The sequence below is a fragment of the Suncus etruscus genome, chromosome 13 (assembly GCF_024139225.1).
Source record: "Suncus etruscus isolate mSunEtr1 chromosome 13, mSunEtr1.pri.cur, whole genome shotgun sequence".
Taxonomy (NCBI): Eukaryota; Metazoa; Chordata; class Mammalia; order Eulipotyphla; family Soricidae; genus Suncus; species Suncus etruscus.
The window spans coordinates 2,395,250-2,421,232 of NC_064860.1; the positions used below are offsets into that span (position 1 = coordinate 2,395,250).

At 48.5% G+C, this 25,983-nt stretch overlaps 2 protein-coding genes across 4 annotated transcripts in view; one reads left to right on the top strand and one right to left on the bottom strand.

Moving 5' to 3' along the window:
* The window catches only part of XRCC2 (X-ray repair cross complementing 2), an 813,538-nt gene that overhangs the window by 415,364 nt on the left and 372,191 nt on the right, over positions 1 to 25,983 (top strand). The gene's annotated exons all lie outside the window — the stretch shown is intronic.
* The window catches only part of DPP6 (dipeptidyl peptidase like 6), a 257,968-nt gene that overhangs the window by 165,270 nt on the left and 66,715 nt on the right, over positions 1 to 25,983 (bottom strand). The window contains exon 1 of one of the 3 annotated variants that reach the window (XM_049785273.1): positions 7,753 to 7,837. The exons of the other annotated variants lie outside the window; for them this stretch is intronic. Within the exon in view, the coding sequence (XP_049641230.1) occupies positions 7,753 to 7,803 (51 nt within the window). The 5' untranslated portion in view covers positions 7,804 to 7,837. Of the gene's footprint in view, positions 1 to 7,752; positions 7,838 to 25,983 lie in introns of those variants that run through there. 3 annotated transcript variants of the gene reach the window in all.

The window sequence follows — 25,983 nt, forward strand, 5'->3', positions numbered from 1 at the left end:
GGTGCAATTTTCCTGCTGATAAACACCACTGTTGGGTGTGTTTTCTGCTGCAGACCATCTACCAGGGGTCTCAAACGGTCCTCCAACAGCCCTCCATACAACATTTTGTGGCCCTGCCCTAGAGGAATCTTTTTTGTTTTGTTTTGTTTTGTTTTAGTTGTTTGGGTCACACACCCCAATGTTCAAGGCTTACTACTGACTTTGCACTCAAGGATCACCCCGACTTTGCCTCCTGTGGCCAGCAGGTAAATTGAGTTTGAGACCCCTAGGTCTAGATTCTAGACACTGCCTTCTGTGCATACATGATGCATACACAAGATGGGGGCTAGAAAGAAGAGCATTCTCAGGCTTGACAGGGGCAGAGAGGCATTTCTCTGTGCCTCATATTTTAACAGTGCTGCTGCATCCAAGTGAAATGTGGAGGTGCATCCTTTCCCACCCTTTCTCCACAGAGCGTCATGGGAGAAGAAACATCAGGAATAGATTGCATTTAGTTAAAAAGATTAAGTTAGACTGAGGATAGGGTTGGGTAAGTGGTGAATGGAACCTTTAATTCTCGGAAAGCTGGAATCAAAGATGGAAAGCCCCCCCCCCCCCGTGGGGTCCTGTAATTGCTCTCATCTCTGCTCCCTCCCTGGAGAATATGCCTTTGAGATCAATCCACTTTGTAGACTTCTGTCACATGGTCCCCTTGGACATGTAAAATCCAGCCTGGTTAGATCAAAACTAAAGTCTGCAAATAATTGTCCTTGTTTCTAAGAATCAATATGGATTGTGATGGAGAATCAGGGATCTGGGACCAGGAAGCTGTGAGGTCCCTGATATGCTTTTCTATTATGCATTACTTGTCTCCTCAATCATTATTTTTTGGGGGACACAACCAGAAGTGCTCAGGGTTGTGCTTTACTTCAGCCCCTTGTCTCAATCTTCCTGGTGCTTCTGATTCAGACCCATTCATCTGGGGATGGTTCCTTGCAGAGAAAAGTTCTGGAGATCCTCCGTGGCCTTGTCGCCAACCAATAGCCCATTCCTTTCCTGCAAACCTTTATGGTTTCTGCTTTATTTGTTTGTCTTTGGGCCACACCCAGTGACACTCGGGAGTTAGTCCTGGTTCTGAGCTCAGAAATTAATCCTGCCCAGCTCAGGTATGCTGGGGATCAAACCTAGGTTGGCCACATGCAAGGCAAACACCTTACCCATTGTGCTATCATTTCAGCCCCTATAATTCTGCTTTGACCAGACAGTTCAGACAAGCACTTTGGATGTCTGTCCATCTTTTCAAGTTGCTTCCTCAATTCCCCTTGAACAAACCTGTCTGTTTATCAAAATGTTACCCAACATGCCAGTCTTTATCCTTCCTTCACCCTTATACTTCACCCTTACCCAAATCCAACCAATCAGCCTTCAATCTCTGCTTCACCATGAGCAATGCAAGTGAATCTACGATTCTAAGGCAAATGCTTAGACAATGTTATGTAAATTGTGCTTATTGCACAATTGGTGATGCCCTTTTGATCTGTTGGCGACTGTCTCCACAGATTTCTAACACAGGTAGCAATGTATAATAGTAGACCTTGAAGAGCAGCTAATGTGTAATAGACTTTTTTATTGCGAAATCATTCGAACATTTTCAATCTGGTGTTGAAATTTGCATGGAAATGGCCATGAACAAAAAACTCTGCCATCCCTTGGCCATTCCTTCATGCCCACGAAAGAGTCGAGTGCCCTGATCTTCTATTCCCCCCGTCCCCAATCTACCTAATTCTCTATTTAGAAGATTTAGCTTCAGTGTGAACTTCCAAAGACTCAAAGCATAAAATGTCCAAATTTCTAGATTGATTTTTCCCAGAATCCACATGGAGGTCTGACTTTCTCAAGCCCACTGCAATGGGTGGGCAGCCCCGGCCCAGCCAACACTCTCCCACTTTCCATACCCCCTCCCCACCACATACAACACCTCACTAGCCGCAGAGAACACTCCTGTCTGGAAGTTTCTAGTTTCATTTCATCCTGTGCTTGGAATCCATGTGGTCTTTATGTTTTTTTTTCCTATTTAATTTTTTTTTCTGTATCTAATTAAAACATCTCTTTGTAGCCTTGTCCTGCTCCCTGTCTTCCAGGCTCAATTAATTGCCTTGTTCTGTATTTAAAGATCACTTTACCCTTCCTCTATCTGGCATTTGGCATCTGGTTAGCCTGCTGTCTGATGTTAGATTCCTGTGTAACCTGCAGGTTCTAGAAAGACCTTCTCTCTGCTCACTCCAAGCCTTGCAACAACACCTGCATATCCCTTGTCACTGTCACCAATAGGCAGAGACCAGAAGTGCCTACTGGATTCATCAGCAAGTCAATGTTTCACTTTTACAGGAATCAGACTTGGGGATGGGGTGGAGGGAATTTGAAAGACAAGAGGAGGGGCTGGAGACTTAGTATAGCTGTGGGGCATTTGCCTTGCACGTTGCCAACCCAGAAGGGACTGGGTTCAATTCCCAGCACTCATATGGTCCCCCAAACTGCCGAAGGCAATTTCTGAGTGCATAGAGAGCCAGAAGGGACCCCCGAGCACCACTGGGTGTGGCTGAAAAGTCAATCAATAAATAAATTAAAAAAAAAAAGACAGGAGGAGCTTTTTTACTGTAGGTGGGGCTCAGAAAGGGGGAAAGTAAAAATTTTAATCAAGAGTACAGCACACCATCAGCTGCTACAAGGGAAAAACTGGAAATTCAGGGAGTAAAAAGAAATCACTGTTGAATGCCTACTCAGCTGGAGTCCTCATTTGTTTTAAATGAAATCTTTGCACAGGGCCAGAGTGATAACACAGTGGTCAGTGGTCAGGCATTTGCCTTGCACACAGCTGACCCAGGATGCAACTGGGTTCAATTCCAGCATCCCATATTGTCCCCCGAGCCAGGAGCAATTTCTGAGCATCTAGCCAGCAGTAACTCTTGAGCATCACCAGGTATGGCCCAAGAGCAAAACAAAACACAAAAGAATCTTTGCACAGACAGACCTCCTATGTCAAAAGTTTACTTTTTTAATTCTTTCTTAAATCCAATATCTGCATTTCTATGGTGGGAAAAAAAAAAGGATCTTGGTGCATTAAGTGGTCAAAGCCACTCACACCTGCTCCCTAAGGTGGAAATCTCCAGGCATTTCTTCCCCGATTTCCTTTCCCTAACTTGCACATTGCAGAATAGGAACCCTCAACCAACTAAATGTAAAATAATAACAAACAATAGCTGAAAAATGACTATGGACAATGGCTAACCGACCACACAGCTATGTCCATGTTCCCAGAGAGCAGTGGGTAAAGATTACAGTGCAGGGATAAAATATTTTCTGATGCTTTCCAATAGATTAGAATTACTGGTATCAGGCATGAGATGGATTAAATGTTGGATCAATAGACACATTAGTGATCTATATGTATAATCCTTTTTTCATGTGGACCAGAACTGAGGAGCTGGTTGTAAATAGCCTCTTGCTCATTGGGAAAATAAACCAATGAACATATTTTTCTATTGTACTTTGAAGCACTGCCTTTGTCTGAAAAAATTGTATACATTTTGGAGAGCAAAATAAAACTGAAAAAAAAATCCATCCACCAACTCAACCATCCATCTGTCCATCCATCCATCCATTCATCTAAGCCATCCACCTATTTACCCCTACACTCATTCACCTATCTATCCACCTACCCATCCATCCATGCATCCATCTAAGTCATTTATTTACCCCTATGCTCATTCATTTCTCTACCCACCCACCCATCCATCAATCCATCCATTCATTCACCCATCCATCTATTCATCCAAGTCATTCACCTATTTACCCCTACAATCATCCACCTGTCTATTCACCCACCTACATCTCCATCCATCCATCCAAGCCCACTGACCCCTACATTCATTTATCTGTACATGCACCAATCCATCCATCTATCTATATACTGATTTGGTGAAGCAACTTCATTCTCAGTTATATGTTGGAACTGAAGTTGAGATGTGGGCAGGGTGGCCTGAGGAGCTAACTGAGGGATAGACATTAGCTGAGAAGTAACAGCATTGGACTTGTCTTCCTTCCTTCCTTCCTTCCTTCCTTCCTTCCTTCCTTCCTTCCTTCCTTCCTTCCTTCCTTCCTTCCTTCCTTCCTTTCTTCCTTCCTTCCTTCCTTCCCTCCTTCCCTCCCCCTCTCTCTTTCTCTTCCTTTCCTTCCTTCTTTTGGTTTTTGGGTCACACCCAGCAGCGCTCAGGGGTTACTCCTGGCTCTACGCACAGAAATTGCTCCTGGCAGGCTCAGGGGACCATATGAAATGCTGGGACTTGAACCATTGTATGCAAGGCAAACGCCCTACCTCTATGCTATCTCTCCGGCCTGGACTTGTGATCTTTTTTGTTTGCACAAATCTTACATATAAATAATACCATCGCAGAATGATGATCGCACAAGACAGAAGCTTCAGCTTCTTGAAGAAGAGAGTTCTAGACAAATTGTCCAGACGAAAGATCAGTCCCTTCAAAAGAAAATTAGGAAATGTGTCTCTGACAAATGTTTACAAATCCTGCAACCCTGTCCATGTTCCCCACATGCTTATCTTTCCTGTCAATAGTCAGGTCCACAAATCTTTATTTTATAAAGCACTTAGCATGTTTTCTTGGGAAGTAACTGTAATGGAAGTAATGGAATGTAAAGTAAATAATGGAAGCCAGAAAGATAGAACAGGGATTTAAACCTCTTGCCTTGCAAGTGGCTGACTTTGGTTCTATGCCTGGTGGCTTTGGCCTAATACCCTCAAAAAGGACAAAGGAAGAAATAAGTCTTTGTAGTATTCTACAAGAGAGTATAGACTTCTTACAAACCATCTTGGAAAGATAATATATTAAAATAACCTCTTCATTAAAAAGAAACCTTATCAGAAACTTTTTTTTTAAAGGAGAGTGACTCTTGCCAGCTCACAAGGTGAGTCCCTGTGCTGTATTTAGACCTTTGCAAACTACAGGCTCTATTTCTCCCCGCTCCACTCTTTCCGCCTCTCTGTAAGTCCTGCTGGCGGTTTAATCGATAGAAAAACCAAAGAATCAGTTCTGGTTGACTAGGGGGTAGGGAAAAATCTTTATGGAAAACCAATACTGCAACTCAGTTCCTGAACATACCTACAGAAAAAAATTATTCAGCATAAGCTCAAGTATACTTAAGCACTCTGGGACTGCGGGAGATGCATGACAGGAAGCTCATTACTCCACATCTGATTGTCAAAAATACCTTCCAACCAGAAACCCTTGGTCTCTGGAGAGGGAAGAGCTGCGAGATATATCTTTGAAATCCAAAAAGACGGGGCGACTCTACTTTTTGCTTCACAAAAAGCCCAGTCAGCTTCCCTGGATGAGGAAAAAGAAGTGATGCTCTGAAGCTGCCCCTGGAGAATTCCCAGGCTACCCCTCTGAGACCCCCCACTTTGGTCAATGTCAGTGACCCCTGGAACAGGGTGGGAGAACAGGCTGTGCAGGACCTGATGGGCAATGCCCTCCACCCACACTCTCCATCAATCAGGCCACATGGGAGCTTGGATCATATGATATTTATTAAAATCCCAGATTTTAATGTTCACGGCTAAAGAACCAAAGAGTCATCACTGAGTGTTAGTGAAAGGCCAAACTGAGCTGTTACGGTCAGATGTGATGTCTCCAGGCCAGACTCCCCAGTAACAGTTCACAGGGACCACAGGTGTGGGTGGGAAAACCAGGTTCTGTTTCATGAGTTCCTCCAAGGATGGAAAGCTGTGGGGTCTTGGTGTGCAGAAGAGACCCCTGAATTAGGGCCCCGAACTCAATGGCAGCACCATTGTCATTGGTCTCCTGGGAGGGACCTTCGTGGAGAGACAGGGCAGGGGTGGGAAACTGTTTTCTCGATCATGTCTACACTGAAAACATTTATTGGCACCATTCTGGGGAACGGAATCAATCATTCTGAATGGGAAGTCCTGGAAGACCTCCCCTCGTTTGCATTTCCCACACCTCAGATTAATGCCTAGGGTCTGAGTTCTTTGGCCCCAGCTCTTTTGTTAGGGAGATCTTGAGTGCTTTTGACAAAGGCCAAAGACAGAATAATCCTGAGTGAGGTTCCCTGGGGTCGGGGTGCTACCCTATGTGGCCAGGACTTGGAGAGGGTAACCCCGAGCCCTGGGCTGTGGCTGACCATGGAGCTGACCAGGGTGAGAAGGAGGCTCAGTCTGTGACAGAGAAGGTACAGACATTCCTACAGTTCACCCACACAGTGACTCTAGCCCCATGCAGTTAAGGCAAGCACATTCTGGAAGCTGGACCTCAGGAGGCCTCCATGGGGCATCTTACAAATGAGCCTTGCACCTCTGTAATCTTGACACCCACCCACTGGCCTGGCCCTTTGCCTTTTTCTCACAGTGGTGACGTTGGACCCGCTAGCAGAGCATAGCAGACAGTCAGTCCCTTCGCTGATGGAAAAAGAGGAGCAGGATACAATTTGACCAAGAGCAAGAATCCAAGTCCAGAGACCCACTGGGATCAGGGTTGGGTTTAGACCAGGGATCAAGCCCCTGGCTCCTGTGATCTCCAGTCTGACATGACAGTACAAGGGCCAGGCTCTGCAAGATGTCTCCAGAAGATTCACACACACACACACACACACACACACACACACACACACACACACATCAAGTACCTGCATTTGGGATAAGCTGCCTGAGTGCAGACTTTGGCCTGAGAAGTGATTTCCAAATGGTGCGCAAACTCCCATTATCTGATCGTTATGGAACCACATAAAGAGACATTCAGATTCACTAAGTCATGGGCAAAGTGCACAGCCAGCCCGGCCGCCTGGCAAAGGGGTAGCAAAGAGACAAAGGCGCCGTCTCACTCTCACGCTGGCCCTGCCACCACAAGCAGCCATTTCTGAGCAGGACACAAACTCTGGCACTGGGAACCAAGCTCAGAACAGAAAGGGGGAGGGGAGGGGTGTGGCACAACCAGGCTGGCTCAGTACTGAAAAACTCCCCTGCCCAACTCGCATGCCTCCTCCAGACACCAATGCCATTTTGGGTGCTACTCTGGGTGTGAATCTGAGATGGGGACAGACTCATGCTGACTCTGGGATCCATCCATGGGCCAGTGCTGGGCTGCTCATTCCTGAGCTCCACGGAGCCACTCATGGTCTTCAGAACTGGCTGGCGCATTTCTGTGAAGGTGCTAGGCCGCCCCATGCCCCAGACTGTCTGAGCAGCCTTTGTTAGGGACCCCCCCCCACTAGTTCCCACCTTCCACACTGCCCCAGAGTCTCTGGTACATCATGCCAGTGGACAGAGGACCCCAGGCACCCTGGTGACTTGCCCTTTTACACTGCAGGAGCCTCTGAGTGAGCAGGGGAGGCAGTCCGGCCACTGTTGGCACTGCTGTTGTATCCAAAGAAAACCCCAAACCTCTGGCAGGGAATCCACATTGCATGCTGAGCCCCAGCAGGAGAGAAACTAAGCATCTCGGGAAAGTGATAGTACAGTGGGGAGAGAGTTTGCCTTGCATGCCGCTCACCTGAGGTTTGATCCCCAGCACCCCAGAGGGTCCCCCAAGATCTCCAAGAGTGATCCTTGAGCACGGAGCTGGGAGTAAGCCCCAAGCATCCCTGAGTCTGGCCCCCACAAAAAAGCCAGTGCCTGAGACGCCTTTGCTCATGCAGAAAACAAACTTTGTTCCCCGCCATGGCAGTAGATAAGGGTCTACTCACCCTCCAAAACCGTTTTAGTCTGTCCAGCCCAGACAGCCTGCAAGTGTCCATCTCCGCTGGCTGCAGACCTAAGGCCCCCTCTGGGACCCGGGGCTGTTGCCCAGGACTCCACCTCCAGCAAACAGACTCTCAGACTCAGAGCCTCGGCCAGGGCTACGGAAGGAGCTGATGCTCAGTGAGCAGCAGCCAATCTGCACGCAGGACCAGGCGGGCCTCTGCGGAGTGAGAGGCGGGATGCCCGCTGCAAGCTGATGCCACTGTGGGGGGAGGCAGAAGCCACAGAGCACCCCCCTCCCCACGCAGCTGCGCGCTAAGTGCTCCACTGGCCTCTCCCGGCCCTGCGGGGTTGTTCACTCAGGAGCAGCTTCTGCTGGAGATAGTCAAGCTCAGACAGAAAGGTAGGCCTTGGTCGCTTGGACCGTGGTGTCCCCTCACGGCTAGGCAGGTGTCTGGGCTTTGAAGGACCCTCTGGGTTCTCAGGAAGAGGCAGGTGCTGCTGCAGCTGGTGGAAAGAGTGAGGCTTAGCAGCCATAGGATGTGTCAGGGAACACATGGCCAGGAGTTTTGGGGAGAGGGAGAAAAACCCTCCCAGCTCTAAATGAAAACACTGGGTATCATTCCTCCTTTTTTTTCCTTTTTAGTATTTGGGCCACACTAGCAGTGCTCAGGGGTTACTCCTAACAGGCAAGGCGCGGGGGACCATATGGAATATCAGGAATAGAACCTAGGTCAGCTACATGCAAGGCAAATGCCCTCCACACTGCGCTATCACTCCGGCTCCATTTCTCGACCCACCTCCGCACATGCTGTGGAGACCCCAGGTGAGCTGGTAAACTGGGTCAGTCTTACTGTCTCTACTGTGACACAGCCGCTGACACTCCTTGTTTGAAAATATAAATCCCCAGCCAAGAGGCTCCCACAATCCCCACAGATGGTCACGCACAGACAGTCACACATGGACAATCACCATGGATGGCCAATCAGGACAGCAGCCGTTTACTACGCCCCTACATATGGTATACATGGACTGTCATGCATGGATTACATGCAAGGATGGTCACGCACAGACTGTCAGCACAGTATGTTCACTGACTTGGGCTGACTCTATGGAGGCCCCTCACCAACAGGAAAGGACCTTCCATTAGCACAAAGTCCGCAGCACTTTACTTTCGGGGACTTTCGTACCTTCTTGGAATCGGAACCTCAGAAACAAGCAACCCTCAGAATGGCACCTCTGCTTTCAGTGGTGAGCTACAGTTCCAGCCTCCCAGCTCCTGGGGGTGAGGAGATTGTTCCTTTTCCCATGCTGACATGCAAAACAGTGAGCCTTGGTGTGGATGCTTTTCCTCCCTCTGTATGTTTTGTTTGGGGGCCATACCTAGTGGTGCTCAGGGCTCACTCCTGGCAAGCTTGGGGGACCCTCTATAGCACCGGAATTGAACCCTGACTAACTGTATGCAAGGCAGGCAACTCTCTGCTGTGCGATGGCTTTGGCCCCTCCACCTAGTTGTAGCCTACATTTCACTAGCCATGCAGAGGGCTTGGTTCTCTGTCTCTGCCCAACATCTCTTCTTTATCAAGCATCTGAGAAAAGTCAAACCAATGCAGAGTTTCTTCCCAAGACACAGATCAGGGCCAGTTACATGAAACAGGCATGAAGGACACCGTGCCTGGTATCCTTCCCAGCTGGGAAACCCAGGTGAGTGGGAAAGAGCAGTTATGGGCAGACACATCTGGGACTGGGATTTCTGGGGATGCCTCCCCACATCCACGCAGTCACTTCCCCTCCAGCGGCATCTGGGAGCGTGGCTGCATGTGGGGAGAGAGCACAGGCCCAGATACCATCAGATGCTGATGTCCTCACATCTGGGGACATCATCCAGCGAGGACATCCATTCAGTAACGCTGGAGCTGTGGCAACACACTCTTCACATGGTGAACTCACCCACAGAAGTGCTAGAGAAGAGGGTGCCTGGGGGACTTTTTGACCAGCTCTGCTTTCCCAGATCCCCGTTGGTGGGATGCATAAAGGAGGAAAAGGTAGGGCAAGGTTGGTTTTGGGAACCTAAGGGCATTGTCTCAGGAGGTAGGGCTACAGAGAGCCCAGCTGCCACAGGTACAAAGGACTGGTATTGGGGATCCCACAGAAGCTGGAGATGTCAAGCTCCTGAGATCTAGAGAAACCTAAGCCACAGAAGGTCACCAGCTGGAAGCATCTTGGGGCGAGTTCTGCTCTGCTGCCTTCCAGAAGGGGTTGGAACCGATCCCAGCAGTTTGTGGTGTGTTATTAGCAAAGTGTGTGTGTGTGTGTGTGTGTGTGTGTGTGTGTGTGTGTGTAGGGGGTGTTTTCCTAAGCACAGTGACCTGACAATACCACAAACACAACAGACCAACTTGGATTGTATTTTGTTGGAAAGACACCCAGCAACACTGGCAGCTCTGGGGTCCTTAGACAGACTGGGAAATGAAGGGAAAGCAAAGCCCACCAGACAGTGGAGGTAGGCCTCTGACCATGTCCTGCTGCATCTGGACAAAAGGCCTCATTGGGCTGCACCTCAAAGAAAATAGTGCCCAGAATACAAAAGCCACCCACGGAGTGGGAGAAACTATTCACCCAATACTCATGAGATAAGGGGCTAATATCCAAAATATACAAGGCACTGACAGAACTTTAAAAGAAAAGATCATCTAACCCAGGGGTCTCAAACTCGCGACCTGCGGGTCACAAACGGCCCTCCGTACAACATTTTGTGGCCCTGCCCTAGAGGAATCTTTTTTGTTTTGTTTTGTTTTAGTTGTTTGGGTCACACCCCCCAATGTTCAAGGCTACTACTGACTTTGCACTCAAGGACCACCCCGACTTTGCCTCCTGTGGCCCGCAGGTAAATTGAGTTTGAGATCCCTGACTAACCCCATCAATAAATGGGGAAAAGAAATGAACAGACACTCTGACAAAAAAGAATACAAATGGACAAAGGCACATGAAATAATGCCAACCTTTATGGAAAATGATATTCAGATTCCTCCAAAAGCTGGAAGTTGAGTTCTCATACGATCTAGCTATTCCACTCCTAGGAACACAAATATACAATACAAAAATCCCTTCCTCACACCTATATTCATTGCAGTGCTATTTACAATAGCCAGACTCTGGAAACAGTCTAGATGCCTCTCAATAGATGAATAGCTAAAGAAACTGTGTTACATATACACAATGGAATATTATGTAGCCGTAAGAAGAGATGAAGTCATGAAATTTTCCTATACATGGATGTATATGGAATTTATTATGCTGAGTGAAGTAAGTAAGAGGGTGATAGATAAACATAGAATGGTCTCCCTCATCTATGGGTTTTGAGAAAAATAAAAGACATTTGTGTAATGATTCTCAGAGACAAAATAGAGGAGAACTGGAAGGTCCTGCTCACGACATGAAACTCCCCACATAGAGTGATGGGTGCAGTCACAGAAATAATTACACTGAGAACCATCATAACAAAATGTGACTGTATGAGGGAAGAAGAAAGCCTGTCTAGAGTACAGGCAGGTGTGGGGTGGGGAGGAGGGATATTGGGACATTGGAACTTGGGACATTGGTGATGGGAATGTTGCACTGGTGAAGGGTATTTTTTTTAATATAGAAAATGCTAAACAATAAAAAAAGGAGTAAAATTAGGCAAATGAGAGAAAAATGTTTATTTATTTGGGGGAGCCAGAGAAATCGTAGAGCAGCGAGGGCAATTTGCCTTACACGCAGCTTACCAGGGTATGTAAAACGCCTCACATTTCATATGACCCCCTGAGCCTGCAGGCATGGTCCCTAAGTGCAGAACCAGGAATGATCCCTGAGCACCATCCAAAGTTATCCATGAGTGCAGGGCCAGGAGTCATCCCTAAGTGCAGAGCCAGGGGTCATCTCTGAATGCAGAGCCAGGAATGAGCCCTGAGCACCTCCTGGTGTGGGACACACATACACACACACACACACACACACACACAATCAAAACCAATGAAAAGTTTATTTATTTTAGGAAGTTGAGCGTTGCACCAGTGAAGAGCTGATGTGACACATGCGTCTATCTGAGTGTGGCAGTTGCAGCTGGGTGGCTGCAGGCCAACTCCTTGCCAGAAGAACCTCAGTCGCTTCTGATCACAGCTTTTCACGATGCTCCCCCACCCAGCTTCAGAACACACATCCCCTCAGGCACACCAGAGCCTTCTCTGAGGCAGACCATCTGTGCAGCCTCTGGAAAAAAAAAAAACCTTAATATGTTTTAACAGATCCAAATCACACCAAGTATGTGTCATAACCACAAAGGAAGGGCTCTGGAAATAAGGACAGACAGACAATAGAAAGCACACAGAAGTGAACAATCAGCAGCCCCCTTGTAAATGAGCCACTGGATTCAAGGAAGGAGTGCCGGGGAAGTAAACATACTTGGCACTGTGTTAGAAGAAACACATCCCATGCTCTGGGATGAGCAAGAGCCATGGCGAAGCAAGGCAGGGGTCATAGCTTGGTGCACCTACAGTAGGTAAGGTATGGAGTGAGCACCACTTTCTCCTTAGGGAGTCAGAAAACAGCAGCCAGCAGAACCCAAAGCTGAAAGGAAGGTGACATGGGTCCAGCCTTGGGGGATGGGTAGGGCCAATGTGAGGCTAGCATACCAGACAAAACTTCCCCAGCACGTTATCTTCCATACATTACCAGGAGGGCTTCGATGGAGAAACGGAACTGCTTATGCCATGATATTGGGCTGTATCTGAATCTAAACATGACCCACTGACTTATTGTGCCATGTTAGGCTCTCACCCAGCGATGTCCAGGTGTTGCTCACAGCTGACTGCTTAGAGAGAACTCCTGAAGGTGCACAAGAGACCCTGTATTGCCAGACATGAAGTTTGGCCTCCTGCCAGGTACCAAACCTGTGCTTCACTCTGAATTAGCATCCTGGTCCTGCATCTGATCTTTACCTTGTTGTCACAGATTTATCTTGCTTCCACAGAACACAAAGGTGCATGAGAAAGGGTCTTCCTGGGGAGCTGAGGGGCCTAATTCTGGGGAAACTGCTCTGGTGTGACTCCTATATCCATGGATATCCTGTATCCATTGGATACAAACCTGGGCCACTGTTGCATTCTGCCCAGGGACAGTATTTCCAGAGGGATGGGGCCAGAGTCTATGTGTCCGCACCCCTTCCATGTTCGTCCACATGGAATTGAAGCAAAACTTCCTTGACATGTGGCCTCACATGTCTCAGTCAGACTAGGCTGAAATCTCTGCGAAATGCCCCAAAGCTGTGCACAATCACCTTGGGACGTAGCTGCCCCAGCCCTGACCTGGCACCCCACACCCAGCACATGGGGTCCCCTTGGTTCTTTGCCTGTGGGGTTGTCTGGCCCCGGCCCTGTGGCTCTGTGTTAGTTCTATATCCTGTCTCGAAAAAGAGAACCCAGAGGGGAAGCCCACACTGACACACAGCAGATTTGACTCTTCCTGCTTTTCCCTGTCCTCCAGACTCAACAATCTCCCAACTGAGCAGTTGGCAGGATCCAAAGGCCAGATGAGAGTCTCTTATGCAGGGCCGGAGGACTAGGGTGCTGGGATGCTGGGGAAGCAGGTGCCAGTGAGTAGGCACCAGTCACCTTTTCCTGAGAATTTCCCTTCGGGCTTTGCCTTGAATTTCAAGAAAACCTTCACATTTTTATCCACCTTAATTTTGAGAGCACGTAAAATCACTTGATAAATCATGCTAGGGGAAATTTGTTTCTGCAAAATGGAAGACTCAACCCAGGTGCTTTGCTCAGACTCAGTCTCCAGCTCGCCCGGCCTCGCCAGCCAGTCGCCATGGCAACCTCTCATTATGCCTCAGGAGTTAGCTAATCCTCTTTCTAGGGGAGAGAGACAGAAATCCCCAACCCTTCTAGCCTCCAGACAGTCTGCATTTAGACCCTATGCCCGTAGCTAATTTTCACAATCCCTTCACAAAACACTAGCTGGGGCTCTCACAGCTGCAATCAGCCCAGACGTCATCACTAACTGAGCTTCGGGGACCTATTCTGAGACTTGACTTTTCCCTGCCTTGCTCCATTGAAAGAAATTTTAAATTCTGACATTTTGGAACTTTGCTGTATTCTCCTTCAGGGTGGGAGATGAAAGGTTGGTTTAATGAAGCCTAGAAAAGCGCTGTAGGTACTTGTGCAAGCATGCATGTTGAATTTACACATGTGCGCATGTACCTTGTGTGTGCATGCTTGGGAATGGGAGTATACATACATACATGTTCTGTGGAGAGAGTAAACAGTGAATGGAGAAAGACACAGACACGCATAAAGGGAGAAGGAGCTAAGTACTGAGTTCCAGGCTCAATTCTGTATATATTTTTGGCAGGTCCATCTATTCTCTGCTCAAGGGACCTGCAGGATGTGGGCAGCGGGTGCCATCCCACATTGAGAAAGCCACACCCTGATTGAGACAATAACAAAGGTGGCAGTGAGGCGCAGAATAATGCCCTAGATGTGGGTTCTGGGACTGTCCCTGGGAAAGGTGAGGAGCGCTGCCTGCAGGGCGGTACTTGAAGCTGGGATCCTTGGGAGTCGTGTCTCATGCAGGTGGACAGATGGTGCAGTAGGGCTGCAGGGCTGCTCTCCTGTGATCACAAGGTCAGCCTGGCAATAGCAATAGGGTTGTTCAGGGGACATGGGGATATGCGGCATCCTCACACGCTGTGAACTGTGTTCTACGTGCCAGATGGTGCACAAGAAAACCCCCCAGAGTCCCAGCCTCAGAGGGATCCCTACATAGGCCTCTGCACAGAGTTTTGTCTGAGAAAATGCAGTGAGTAGCCCAGAGGGGCCTGGAATGATGGCACAGTTGAATTGGGGAGTAAGGGGGGGGTCCCAGCTCTCAACTTGACCCTCCCACTGCAGTTGGATTCTGATTGGGGCCATTGTGAAGAGGAAAAGTGGGAACCTGAAGGAAATCAGAGTGTATTCCAGAACCCTCTAGAGTACGCTGCAGGCTGTTGATTCCTCTCAGAGTCCCCTCTCCAAATGTCTCAGAATGTCCTTCCTCTCAAACTCCTTCAAAATTTCTCAAAATCGCCTCTCAGAATCTCAGATTGTTTCAGAATCGCCTTTCAAAAGTCTCAAAATCTCCCCTCATAGTCTCTCAGAATGTCTTAAAATCTCAGGGTCTCTCAGAATCTCCTTTCAGGTCTTAGAATATCTCAGAATCTCTCCTCAGGGTCTCAGAATGTCTCAAAACCTTCTCTCAAGCTCTCGAAGTTGTCTCAGAACCTTCTCTTGCTCACCAAGGACCACTCAGCCAGCTGCCTGTACACCCAGGCCAGGCTTCAGGAGGTGCTTTTCATTACAGAATCAACACTGAACAACACTCTGAACAGCATTTATGCGCCAAAGACTAGAGACGGCAACGGGCAGAGCTGTGGGTTGGCGAAGCCGCCACTATGCCCTTGACCTTGGGCTTGCATCTGCCTCTATCAACCTGGATGCCGGCTGATGGTCGCGTCCAGGGCCCACACAATCCTCCGGTGCGTGTTGCCCTCTGCTGGCCGAGTCCCAGAACAGCATGGAGCCTTGTTTCCTTCACAGCAACATCTGGATTGTGATGTGAAGAAAGGCACCACCTGCATTTGCTTAAAACTGCGAGTTTTCAGGTCTCTGGGGACGGGAACTTTCATTTTCATTCATTTTGGAGTATAAAGGGTTCCATCTCGGGGCGCTCAGGGCTTATTCATGATTCTGTGCTCAGGGATCAGGATGGTGTTGGGAATTGAACCCAGGTGTGAAAGGCAAGTGCTCTGCCCACCGCACTCTCTTTCGGGCTTTTTAATCTTTTTTTTTTTATTTTGGCTTTTTGGACCACACCTGCCGGCACTCAGGGGTTACTCTGGCAGGCTCATGGAACTATCTGGGAGGCTGGGGATCAAACCTAGGTTAGCTGTGTGCAAGGCAAATGTCCTCTCCACTGTGCTATCACTCTGGCCCTTTTTTTCTTCAATTATTGTGTCACTTACAATGGTGGCACATGGTTGGAATTTTGAGATTGGCTTTTCCAGCTGAGTTTTTCTTTACAAGACTTGAGGAAGAGAGAAGGAAGTACCCAAGGCCCCGATCACCTACTTCACTCGAACAGAGAGGGACCCTCTTGCTCTCTCTGGTCTGCGGAGATGCCTCAGAGCAGAGTCTGGGTGGATGAGCAGCATTGGGGGACTCACAGGATGGGGTGTGAGAACTGTCTTTAGAGCCTGCATCTGCCCGAAGGAAAGGGAGTGATGTGCTGAGGACAGGCCTGTACAGCCCCCTAAAAGTTTGAGGGTTCAAATCCTTGACTGGGTCTGGGCTCACATGTACCTGCTCTGATGTACTCCAACCACCCTTGCCACAGACTTAGGCTGGGGATGAAGGAAGAAAAGAAGCTGAAGTGGCGAAGGGGACCCACAGACCAGCTTCCCCTGCTTACCCCGATCAATACAACCAGACCCAACGGTCATCTCCCAGCCAATGGTGTTTTAGCTGCACGGAAGACTGACCATAAGGGCATGGCTGGCCGTGGCCACAGAAGGAAGATCCAGACATCACCCTGTTCTAGCAAGTTCCCAACCAGACTCAGGAGCCTTTTTTCGTCTCCACCATGTGGACACTGACCTCTGTCACCAACTGTGTGCAGAGAAGGCGGCTCTGGGGAAACAGCACCTTGGACCCTGTCCACAGCCACCTTCAGGGTGGCCTTGACACTAAGCAGATGCCACAGGGATGGAAGCAGCTGCCAGCCCTGGGGACATCGCGGCAGAGCCTGGCCCTTCTTATGGCACAAGTCCTCACTCTGAACAGACTGTCCTTCTGCATTAGCACCCAACCTGGCTCTGCCCTGCCCAGTCCTGCATCTGGCCCCAATCATCCCCAGGGCAGACTGGTGGCAGCTCAGGGGTCCAGAGTGAGGGATCAGACTCTGCCAGAACCCCAAACCCTCGCACAGACATCCTGGTTCTCCTGGAACCCACCAAGACTGACCGAGCATTTCAAATGGGGTAGGGTGTGTTGGGGGACAGTTTCTAGGAGATGCCTGGTAGGCAGTCCTGGAGGGGCTGAGAGAGCAGAGGGGGATCATCCCCAAAACTCCACCCCACTGTCCTCAGAAGGTGTGGGAGAGGGAAAGAGAGAGATGAGAGAGGGACAGGGAAAGGGAAGAAGAGAAACAAGAGAGATATAGGGGGAGAGATGGAAGGGAGAAAGAAGAGGGAGAGGAAGAAAAAGGAGAGAGAGGGAGAGAGGACTAGAGGGCGAGAAAATAGGAGAGGGCGATGGGGCATGTGCTGGACCCCTGAACACTGACCCGCACCTCACTGGGCCAGCAGGCAGAAGTGGAGGCTCCTGCCTACTGGTCGGTCCCATAGTCTCATGTTGTGATCCTATGGATACAAATTTTACCTGTGACCCCCCCCCTTGAAATATCTTGAAATAATTTCCCATGGGAAGCTTATAGCCACACTAAAAATGCTGCTTTAAGCAAACAGAAACTTCCTGAAGGAGCAGGGATGGGCGGTCAAGGCAGTGATGGGAAACAGTGCTCCTCACCAAGTGCAGGGCCTGCAGCTGTGTCCTCAGGCCCATCGATGCACAATTGGAGGGTGCAGGGATTGTGGCTTCTCCTGCCACCCTGCTGTGCCACACAGAATAAGCCCTGTGCCTGCCAATTGAGGGCAGGGCTAACTGGGCATGGCTGTGGGCTGGGACGCTCCTTTGCAGACCTGCAGGCCAGTGCGATTTGGTGGCATGAATGCAATGGTCAATGTTGATTTTGCATAATTCATCTATAGAATTCAGGATCTGGGCTCCCCACAGGCTGGACTCAGCATCGGGAATGGGCACCTGGCAGGTGGGTAGCAGAGAAGGAGCAGGAGTCAGAGGGGGAAGCTCCTCTGCTGTGTGGGACAATCCTCCCTGTCCTGGAGGGCTGAACAAAGGCAAGAACAGACGGCAGGGTGGACAGGAGAGAATTGTGCAGAAATAGGAGGAATCTCTCCAGTGCTCAAGTCTGCACATGGGGATGGGGTGGGGCTGTGCAACCATAGAGGGCCGAGGGCCAGGGACGGTCAGTCGTGCTGGTGTCTGGGGCTTACGGACTCTGCGATGCTGAGGTAGCACCACCAAGACACGGGTTTTTCCAGAAGCACATCTCTGGATGGCTTACGGAGAGGATGAGCACAGTTTGGGGGTTATGCCTGCCACTTCCTCTCACCCCTCATGTGAAGCTTCTACAACTGAGCAGCGAAGCATGGAAGCCAGACCACCACAGCCCACAACTGGTCTCACACCCCGAGCACCACTGGGAGAAGCACTCTCCTCAGTTGGATGCAACGGAGGGAGGTCTCAGGATCTGTTCCAAGCCCCAGTTCCCAACTGGGAATGCTGCCTGGATCCCATTTCCACACTGTTTTAAACAGTCAGCATCATCTTAAACTCATCCCAAAGTGCCTAAACTTGATTGATGGTGTCAGTGGGGCCAAATAGCCCTGAATACTGCCCTGCCAACGCTTCTCAAGGCAATGGCTGTGCAGAGACTTCCTGGAGCTTCTGTCATCAAAACAGAGCCGAGAGGGTGTGGGGAGCAAGAGACTGGCTGTCAGGTTCCGGAACACCCTGGCAGGCAGCTGGTGCCAGCCTAAGCCACAAGAGCATGTGGTCCTGAGAATTGCAGAGTGAGCTCAGCTCTGGTGGCCCCAGAGTACCCAGAGGTAACTGGGGGTCCCGGTGCAGAGGGCCCAGAAGCACCACCTGAACCTCAGAACGTGCACCCATGATCCTGGGGGCACTGTCTGCCCATCAGAACTTGCACTATACCCTGTGGTACACCATGCCTGGGTTTACCAGGCCTGTGCCCACCATCTGAGCACTGCTGGGAGAATCACCCCCAAACACATGTGTGTGCTCTGCAGAAGAAATATGTATGTATAGGGCATGTGTGTGTATTTTTAGTGTAGATACAGTGCCCTCCTGTCGTCCTATCTCTCTGGTCTCATGTGATCCGTTCTTTGTTTTTTATTTTTATAATATTTTTTATTTATTGAAGAAAACACATCACATAGTTGACACAACTGATCATAATACAATTGTTTCAGATCCGTTCTTAAGAGATCCTATTTCAGACAATTTCACAAAGCTGGATCAATGTTCCCAAGGTTGCCAACCAGCAAGGCAGAATTATTATTTAGTATGTATATAAAATCAAACCAATGTGCTTAAAAGTGGGAGCAAATGATCAGAGGGGGTACCTTAACACTAAATTTATTAGGCACGTGTGTGAATAAAGTATCTATAAGTGTGTATTTACAAGGGCGCATGTATTCAAGGGTCCGTGCATTTATATATCATGTGTGCATTTATAAGTGTGTATTTACAAGGTTATGTGCGTACATAAGGATATGTGTTTATGCAGTGTGTTTATGGGGTTTGTATGTACATAAGGGTACATCTGTTCATGCATTTATAAGAGTTTGTGTATATAAAGGTATGTTTATATAGCTTGTGCATTTTTTGTTTTTTTTGGTTTTGGGCCACACCCGGCGGTGCTCAGGGGTTACTCCTGGCTGTCTGCTCAGAAATAGCTCCTGGCAGGCACGGGGGACCAGATGGGACACCGAGATTCGAACCAACCACCTTGGGTCCTGGATCGGCTGCTTGCAAGGCAAACACCACTGTGCTAGCTTGTGCATTTATAAAGGTGTGTATTTAAGGGTATGTGTGTTTATACAGTGTGTGTAATCATAAGGGGTTTTGTTTAAAAGGATGCACATGTATTACAGGGCTACATCCATTAGTACATTCATAATGGCCTATGTACACAGATGACAATAGGTGTGCGTATACAGGATATGCATACTTATAGGAGTGCGTGTATACACTATGCTGCTGTGTTTCCAGAGGGTATCTATACAGAGTGTGTCTGACTGTGTACATAGAGTATAAGTGCAATCAGGCCTTCTCCCCACTCTCTGGGGCCCACCATGGGGTGGCCATGCCATGAGATTATGGCCAGAGGCGAGTTCATGCCATCAGACTGCAGCCAGTGGGGGGCTCATGCTGTCAGATTGTGGCCTGCAGGATGGGAGTACAGGACAGGGCTGGCTGCATTTTTCTGTAGATGGAGTCGGTTTCCTACCAGGGAAAGAGTCTATTAGGAACCATAAGGTTCCCCTGTCCTTATCCCTTTGAGGTGCCCACTTCTGTTTGGTGGACTCCACCTCTGTGCCTTGGAGCATGGCCCTACTGGGGAAACAAAGTCATAGCAAACTGTGACATTCCTCAACCAACTGGCCTTTTCCTGGGAGACTCCGCTTTCTCCATTAGAGCCCAAATAATTCAGACTGTTAAATTGAAGATGCGGATCCTTTTTAAACTCCCTGGTATAATTAAGTGAATTCTTCCACTCAATTACTGTCCAAGGGAGAATGAGGAGAAAAAAAACCCAAGTTTCTCTGATGACTGAAATTGCACAACACTAGTGCTTACTTCTGGCTCTGTGCTCAGGGATCACTCCTGGTGGGGCATGGGGGACTATATATGGTGTCAGGGATTGAACTCAAGTTGGCTGCATCCAAGGCCAGTGCCCTCCTGTCCTCCTATCTCCCTGGCCCCATGTGATCCGTTCTTAAGAGATCCTATTTCAGACAATTTCACAAAGCTGGATCAATGTTCCAAAGGTTGCCTACCAGCAAGGCGAAATTATTATTTAATATGTATATAAAATCAAACCAATGTGCTTAAAAGTGGGAGCAAATGATCAGAGGAGTACCTTTAACACTAAATTTATTAGGCAGACTTTAATTCTAGAAGGATTACTGTACATTTTATTTTACAGGATGTTCTCAGAGAAAAGGGATCAATACTATGCATTGCAGCACTTGATAAATGCGTTGTTATCATCAGAGTAATTAAAAGGAACAGGGTCATATCCAATCAGTGTGTATATCTTACTCAGCAACTCCTGCCAGATGCCAGCAAGAATTTAACTCATTCATCATCTTGACTCTTCTAGGAGGAAAAGCTTCCAGGAAGAAAGAGAAAAGCTCTATTTTATGAAGAAGGAAAAAAAAAAAAAAAGTAGGCCCAAGTCAACCTCAGCAGAAATTCCTGTCTGGAGAATGATAGCAGAATATTAATCTCACATGGGGGAAATGAGCTATTTCCACTGGCAAATCCATAAAGCAACAAGTGGTGATTCAAATGGCTTGGAGCTTCTTAAATGCTGCAGGCAACATACACAAGGGTATTATTTAAGGGATGCCTGGACAGAAACACATAGGCCTGCTGGCATGGAAGGGGCCTTGGTGCCCATCTTGGGACAGTGTCACTATCCAGTGCTCAAGCCTGCAGGGAAGGTTCATTTGTCACAAGCAGAGCAAGAACACACGTGGTGTTCTCGACACATTGACTCACGGCTTCGTGACTCTGTGACACGTGGCTGGCATTAAGCACAGCCTGACTGGGGTTTGAAGCTGAGCCTGGCTGCTGTCTAAGTCAGCAGTGCTGTTTTCCTCTTGAGCAAAAGTGGACTGGGACACAGGCAGCTGGGCTGGACCGATGCACTTAGAAACGAAGTGCAGAGGGAGGTCCTATGGGACCCTGGCATCCCCGCCAGCAGCCAGCCAGGCTTGGAGCACACACACCCGGCCACTGTCTGGAAACACAGATGCCTCCCTGCAGGCTTGACCCCAGACAGCGCTTTGTATCTTTGTGCTGCAGGGCTGCCCATACTTTCCAGACATAGACGTTTTCAAATGTCTTTTGGAAAAGTTAAATGCTGAGTCACTTCACCAAGTCACTCACTTCCAGAGGGGGTTTTAGGCAGGAGTTAAAAAATGTGCTCAGGGGGCGGAGAGACAGCATTGGAGGTAAGGCATTTGCCTTTCATGCAGAACGGTGGTTGGAATCCCAGCATCCCATATGGTCCCCTGAGCCTGCCAGGAGCGATTTCTGTGCGTAGAGCCAGGAGTAACCCCCTGAGTGATGCCGGGTGTGACCCAAAAACCAAAAAAAAAAAAAAAAAGTGCTCAGGAGTACTAATCCTAAGAGGCTCAGAAAGCAGGGAGGGGTGTTGGTGCTGCACCAGCAAGTCATGAAATCTCCCCCTCCTCCAAAGACACCTGCAGTTATCTAGAGAAGACACGCTGTGTGGCAGAAGGAAAACAAAGTCATTTTGGCTGGAAATTCCTCCAGGCTGGCCTACATGGATGCTGGGCTACAGCGGAGAGAGGCGGCATAGGGGATGAGAGGGGCTGATGGGGGTCTGCAAGAGCATCTACCAAGAGCTGGGTGCTCGGACACCCAGGATATACCAGAGTGCTTGTACACCTACTTGATGGTTGTTCTCCCAAGGAAGCTGCTTGGAAGAACCAAGTTGGCAGCGTCAGGGGCTGCCATCTCTCCATCCACACCTTCCAGAACCAGAAAAGCAACTCACCTGCAGGTGAAGCAAGGGGAGAGCAATAATTTAGCCCCAGTCTAGTACCTTCTAGTACAGAGGCAGGGGACAGACTCAGCTCTGCTTAGCTATATCCAGCTTCCTCCAATACCAAACCGTTCTTAAGTAGAAAACATGAAGGGGAAAGAAGAAAGAAATGGGAACCCTAATGATGGCATATAGGTTCTCTAACTCTTATAGAAAAGATCGGGGAACTCCAAGGAGGCAAAAAGAGGGTCTAAATTCACAGAGCATCATGTGAAGCCACTGAGTTGGGTGGATGCTTAAGCACAAAGACTTCCTGAGAAAAACGAATGAGTAGGAATAAGCAAGCAATTCAGAGGGCTGGGAGGCATTGCATGTGGCATGAAGGCTAAGATGTCAGCATGGACATCTGCCACCAGCCAATGAGGGGAGTAACAAAATGCCGTGGAAACAGCTGGAGGGTACATTGAGTTGCTAAAGGAGTTGGGAGTTAAAGCAGGAAATCAGTAACAGCCCACAGAGTCGCCAGGGGTACGACTCTAGGAGAGAAAGAATCGAGACCAGACATACCAGAAGTGGGTGATACGAGTCATGTGGATCACGCCAGGCCTCCATGCCCACAAGAAGGGCAACGGTGTGAGGGACCTGAGTGTGTCCCCGGTAAAACTCCCAAACACAACACAAGGGTGCCCACCACTGCTCCTGGGGTGATGGCACAGAGACAAGAAAGCTCAAGAGAGCAAAGAAACTGGTATCGGCCCTGAAGGTTGTCCTGGGGTAGGAAGCGGGGCAAGGTGTAAGAATTCTGTGAAGTACTGATCCTCGTCATTGAAACAGAAGAAAACAAGCAGTACTTGACTATCTGTAGGGCCAAGGGAGGGCTGAATCACCTAAGCCCCAAGGACAAGTGAGGAAGTGTGCTGGCTTCATTCCCCAATAATCATACCCAAATACCAGGATATCTAGGGGCGGGGGGAAGGCAATGAGTTGTCATCTGGGATGAACAGGCTGGGAGGTGCCCCATTCCAACATCTTAATACTTTGTTCCACTTCTGTGGGGTCCAAAGTGCTGCTTTCAAGCTCTGTGTATGGGGGTCAATGTGTTCCTGAGATGGAGAAATACAGGGATAGATGGGTGTACCTTGGTGGAACACCTGCTGACATCCTCAGCTCCCCAGTTCTGTTTGGTCGACCAGAAGAAAAGTCAACCCAGAGGCTTCCAACTTGAACATTAGCCCAGTTGACACCCATCATGAGTTTCATAAACTTCACTAAAAGCCACTTCCAGCAATATTTCCTTGACAAGTTCGTTTCTTTTTAAACCCTCAAAATACCTTTTAAATCAACAAAGTTATTGATTTCTCATAGGGAGTGCTCACATAATTAACTCCCTGTTTCAAGACACAGACTGATGAAGAAATTCTGGAAGAAAAGATGCCATATAGGTTTATTCCTACTTTGCTCCATCTCTGCCACACCACAGGCAGGATCATGTCTTATGAGTGATGTGACGCAGGTGAGCCCATGAATTCTTCCTCACACCCCTTTAGCTCTAGACTTTCTGTGTTTGAAGCATTGCAATTAAAGTATATTTTCAGGGGGAATGAGCTATTCTTATTCATCTCAGACATCTATGTCTTCGCACACAGAAGCTGGGAACTACATTTAATTTCCCCTAAGAGGTGTGAAACCCACTGGGTTGTAGACACGCCATGTCACAGCCGCATGGTGGAGCACTGGCCCCACTGAGAGCAGAAAACAGAAAAATTACCAACCTGGGGGTGCTATTCACACCGGGTTGGCTGGGGGTCAGAGCAGAAGGAACTTCAGCACCTCAGTGAGCACCTGAACCAGGGAGGAAGGTGCCAGCTGAGCCCAGTCCTGCAGAAATTCCAGAGCCCTGCTGAGCCCCTCAGTCCCATGCCCTTTCAATTCTCATTAGCTGCATACTTTGGGAGTTTAAACATGAGTGGCCCATCTGTCACCTCCTAATTCTAATCTTGCCAATGGCTGGCATCCAAAAAGTCTGCTTTCAAATCTACATCTGTAAATTATTTCCTCTCATCTTAAGCAATCTGCAGTTGGATTCTCCACAGGGGAAAGGGACTCGTTTAATAGGCACAGTGATCCTTCAGTGAAATTTTAGATAAAACATTTCCTATTTCTAATAACGTCTGAGAAAGGCACTTGAAAGTGGTCAAGAAATTGCTGCTATGTTACATACCGAGCTAATAGTTTGATCATTTTGAACACACATATTGATATATATATATATATTGATATATATATATATATATATATATATATTTGTTTTGTTTGGTTTGGTTTGGTTTTGGTTTTGGTTTTTGGTCATACCGGCAGCTCTCAGGAGTTACTCCAGGCTCTATGCTCAGAAATCGCTCCCACAGGCTCGGGGGACCATATGGAATGCCAGGATTCAAACCACCGTCCTTCTGCATGAAAGACAAACACACTACCTCCACGCTATCTCTCCGGCCCCCCATACTGATAAATTCTTTTTTTGGGGGGGGTTGGGCCACACCCGTTTGATGCTCAGGGGTTACTCCTGGGTAAGCGCTCAGAAATTGCCCCTGGCTTGGGGGGGACCATATGGGACGCCGGGGGATCGAATCGCGGTTCTTCCTTGGCTAGCGCTTGCAAGGCAGACAGACACCTTACCTCTGGCGCCACCTCACTGGCCCCATTTTATTAATACTGATAAATTCTTTCTGCCTCTGCCCCCCCTTTCTCTCTCCCTATTCCTTGTATTTTTCCAGGAAAATAATCTGATGTCATGACTTCATGAACCTGTGATACATAAGCTGTCATCGCCATATCAACAGAAATGATTTACCACTTTTGGACCCCTGGTTTGTAGCTCTGCTCAATCTTTTTTTTCCTACACGAGAAAAGAGTTCACAAACTAAATCAAACCGTAAAGCAGAAAATAGCTGCTTTATGTTTACATGAGAGAGGAAGAAAATGGGTGGAGACAAGCCGCATCTGGGAGCAACTCAGACAAGGCCGCCTGGCCTTTCTCCTGGCGCCCCCTGGAGCCCAGTGAGAGCCTCTGCACCAGGTTCTCCCTCCAGCACCCCAGAATTTCGTTTCAAGACAGATTCAAGGCAAAAAGTGCATCGCTCCTGTCTGCAATGCAGCACGATTGTCTTCCCCCGCGCTCGACCTGAAACATCTGGAATCCATCCACAAACTTCCAGTGCCTTGAAGCAGATGGAGTTTGAGAAATGCCCACAAGTGCTTCAAAAGCTGGCCAGGGCCAGTTGACTCTCAGAGGGGAAGGGGGGTCTCAGCCAGGTACAAAGAAAGCCACATGCATGTCTGGCATGAGGGAAGTGTGTGTGTGTGTGTGTGTGTGTGTGTGTGTGTGTGTGTGTGTGTACTTGTGGGCATACACCACCTCCCTGAAACGTGGCCTTTGATTTCTATTATGTTTAGAAAACAAAACCAAATTTCAGGGACTGGTCCAAGCCATGACCCTAGGCCAGATGGGGTCACAGTGTGTGTGTGTATTTGTGTGTGTGTGTGTGTGTGTGTGTGTGAGAGAGAGAGAGAGAGAGAGAGAGAGAGAGAGAGAGAGAGAGAGAGAGAGAGAGAGAGAGAGAGAGAGAGAGAGAGAGAGAGAGAGAGAGAGAGAGAGAGAGAGAGAGAGAGAGAGAGAGAGAGAGAGAGATGACCCAGAAAAGCTGGCCAATGCCCCCTAACCTCCCGCTCTCACCTGAGAGGCTCAAGGAAAACGACAT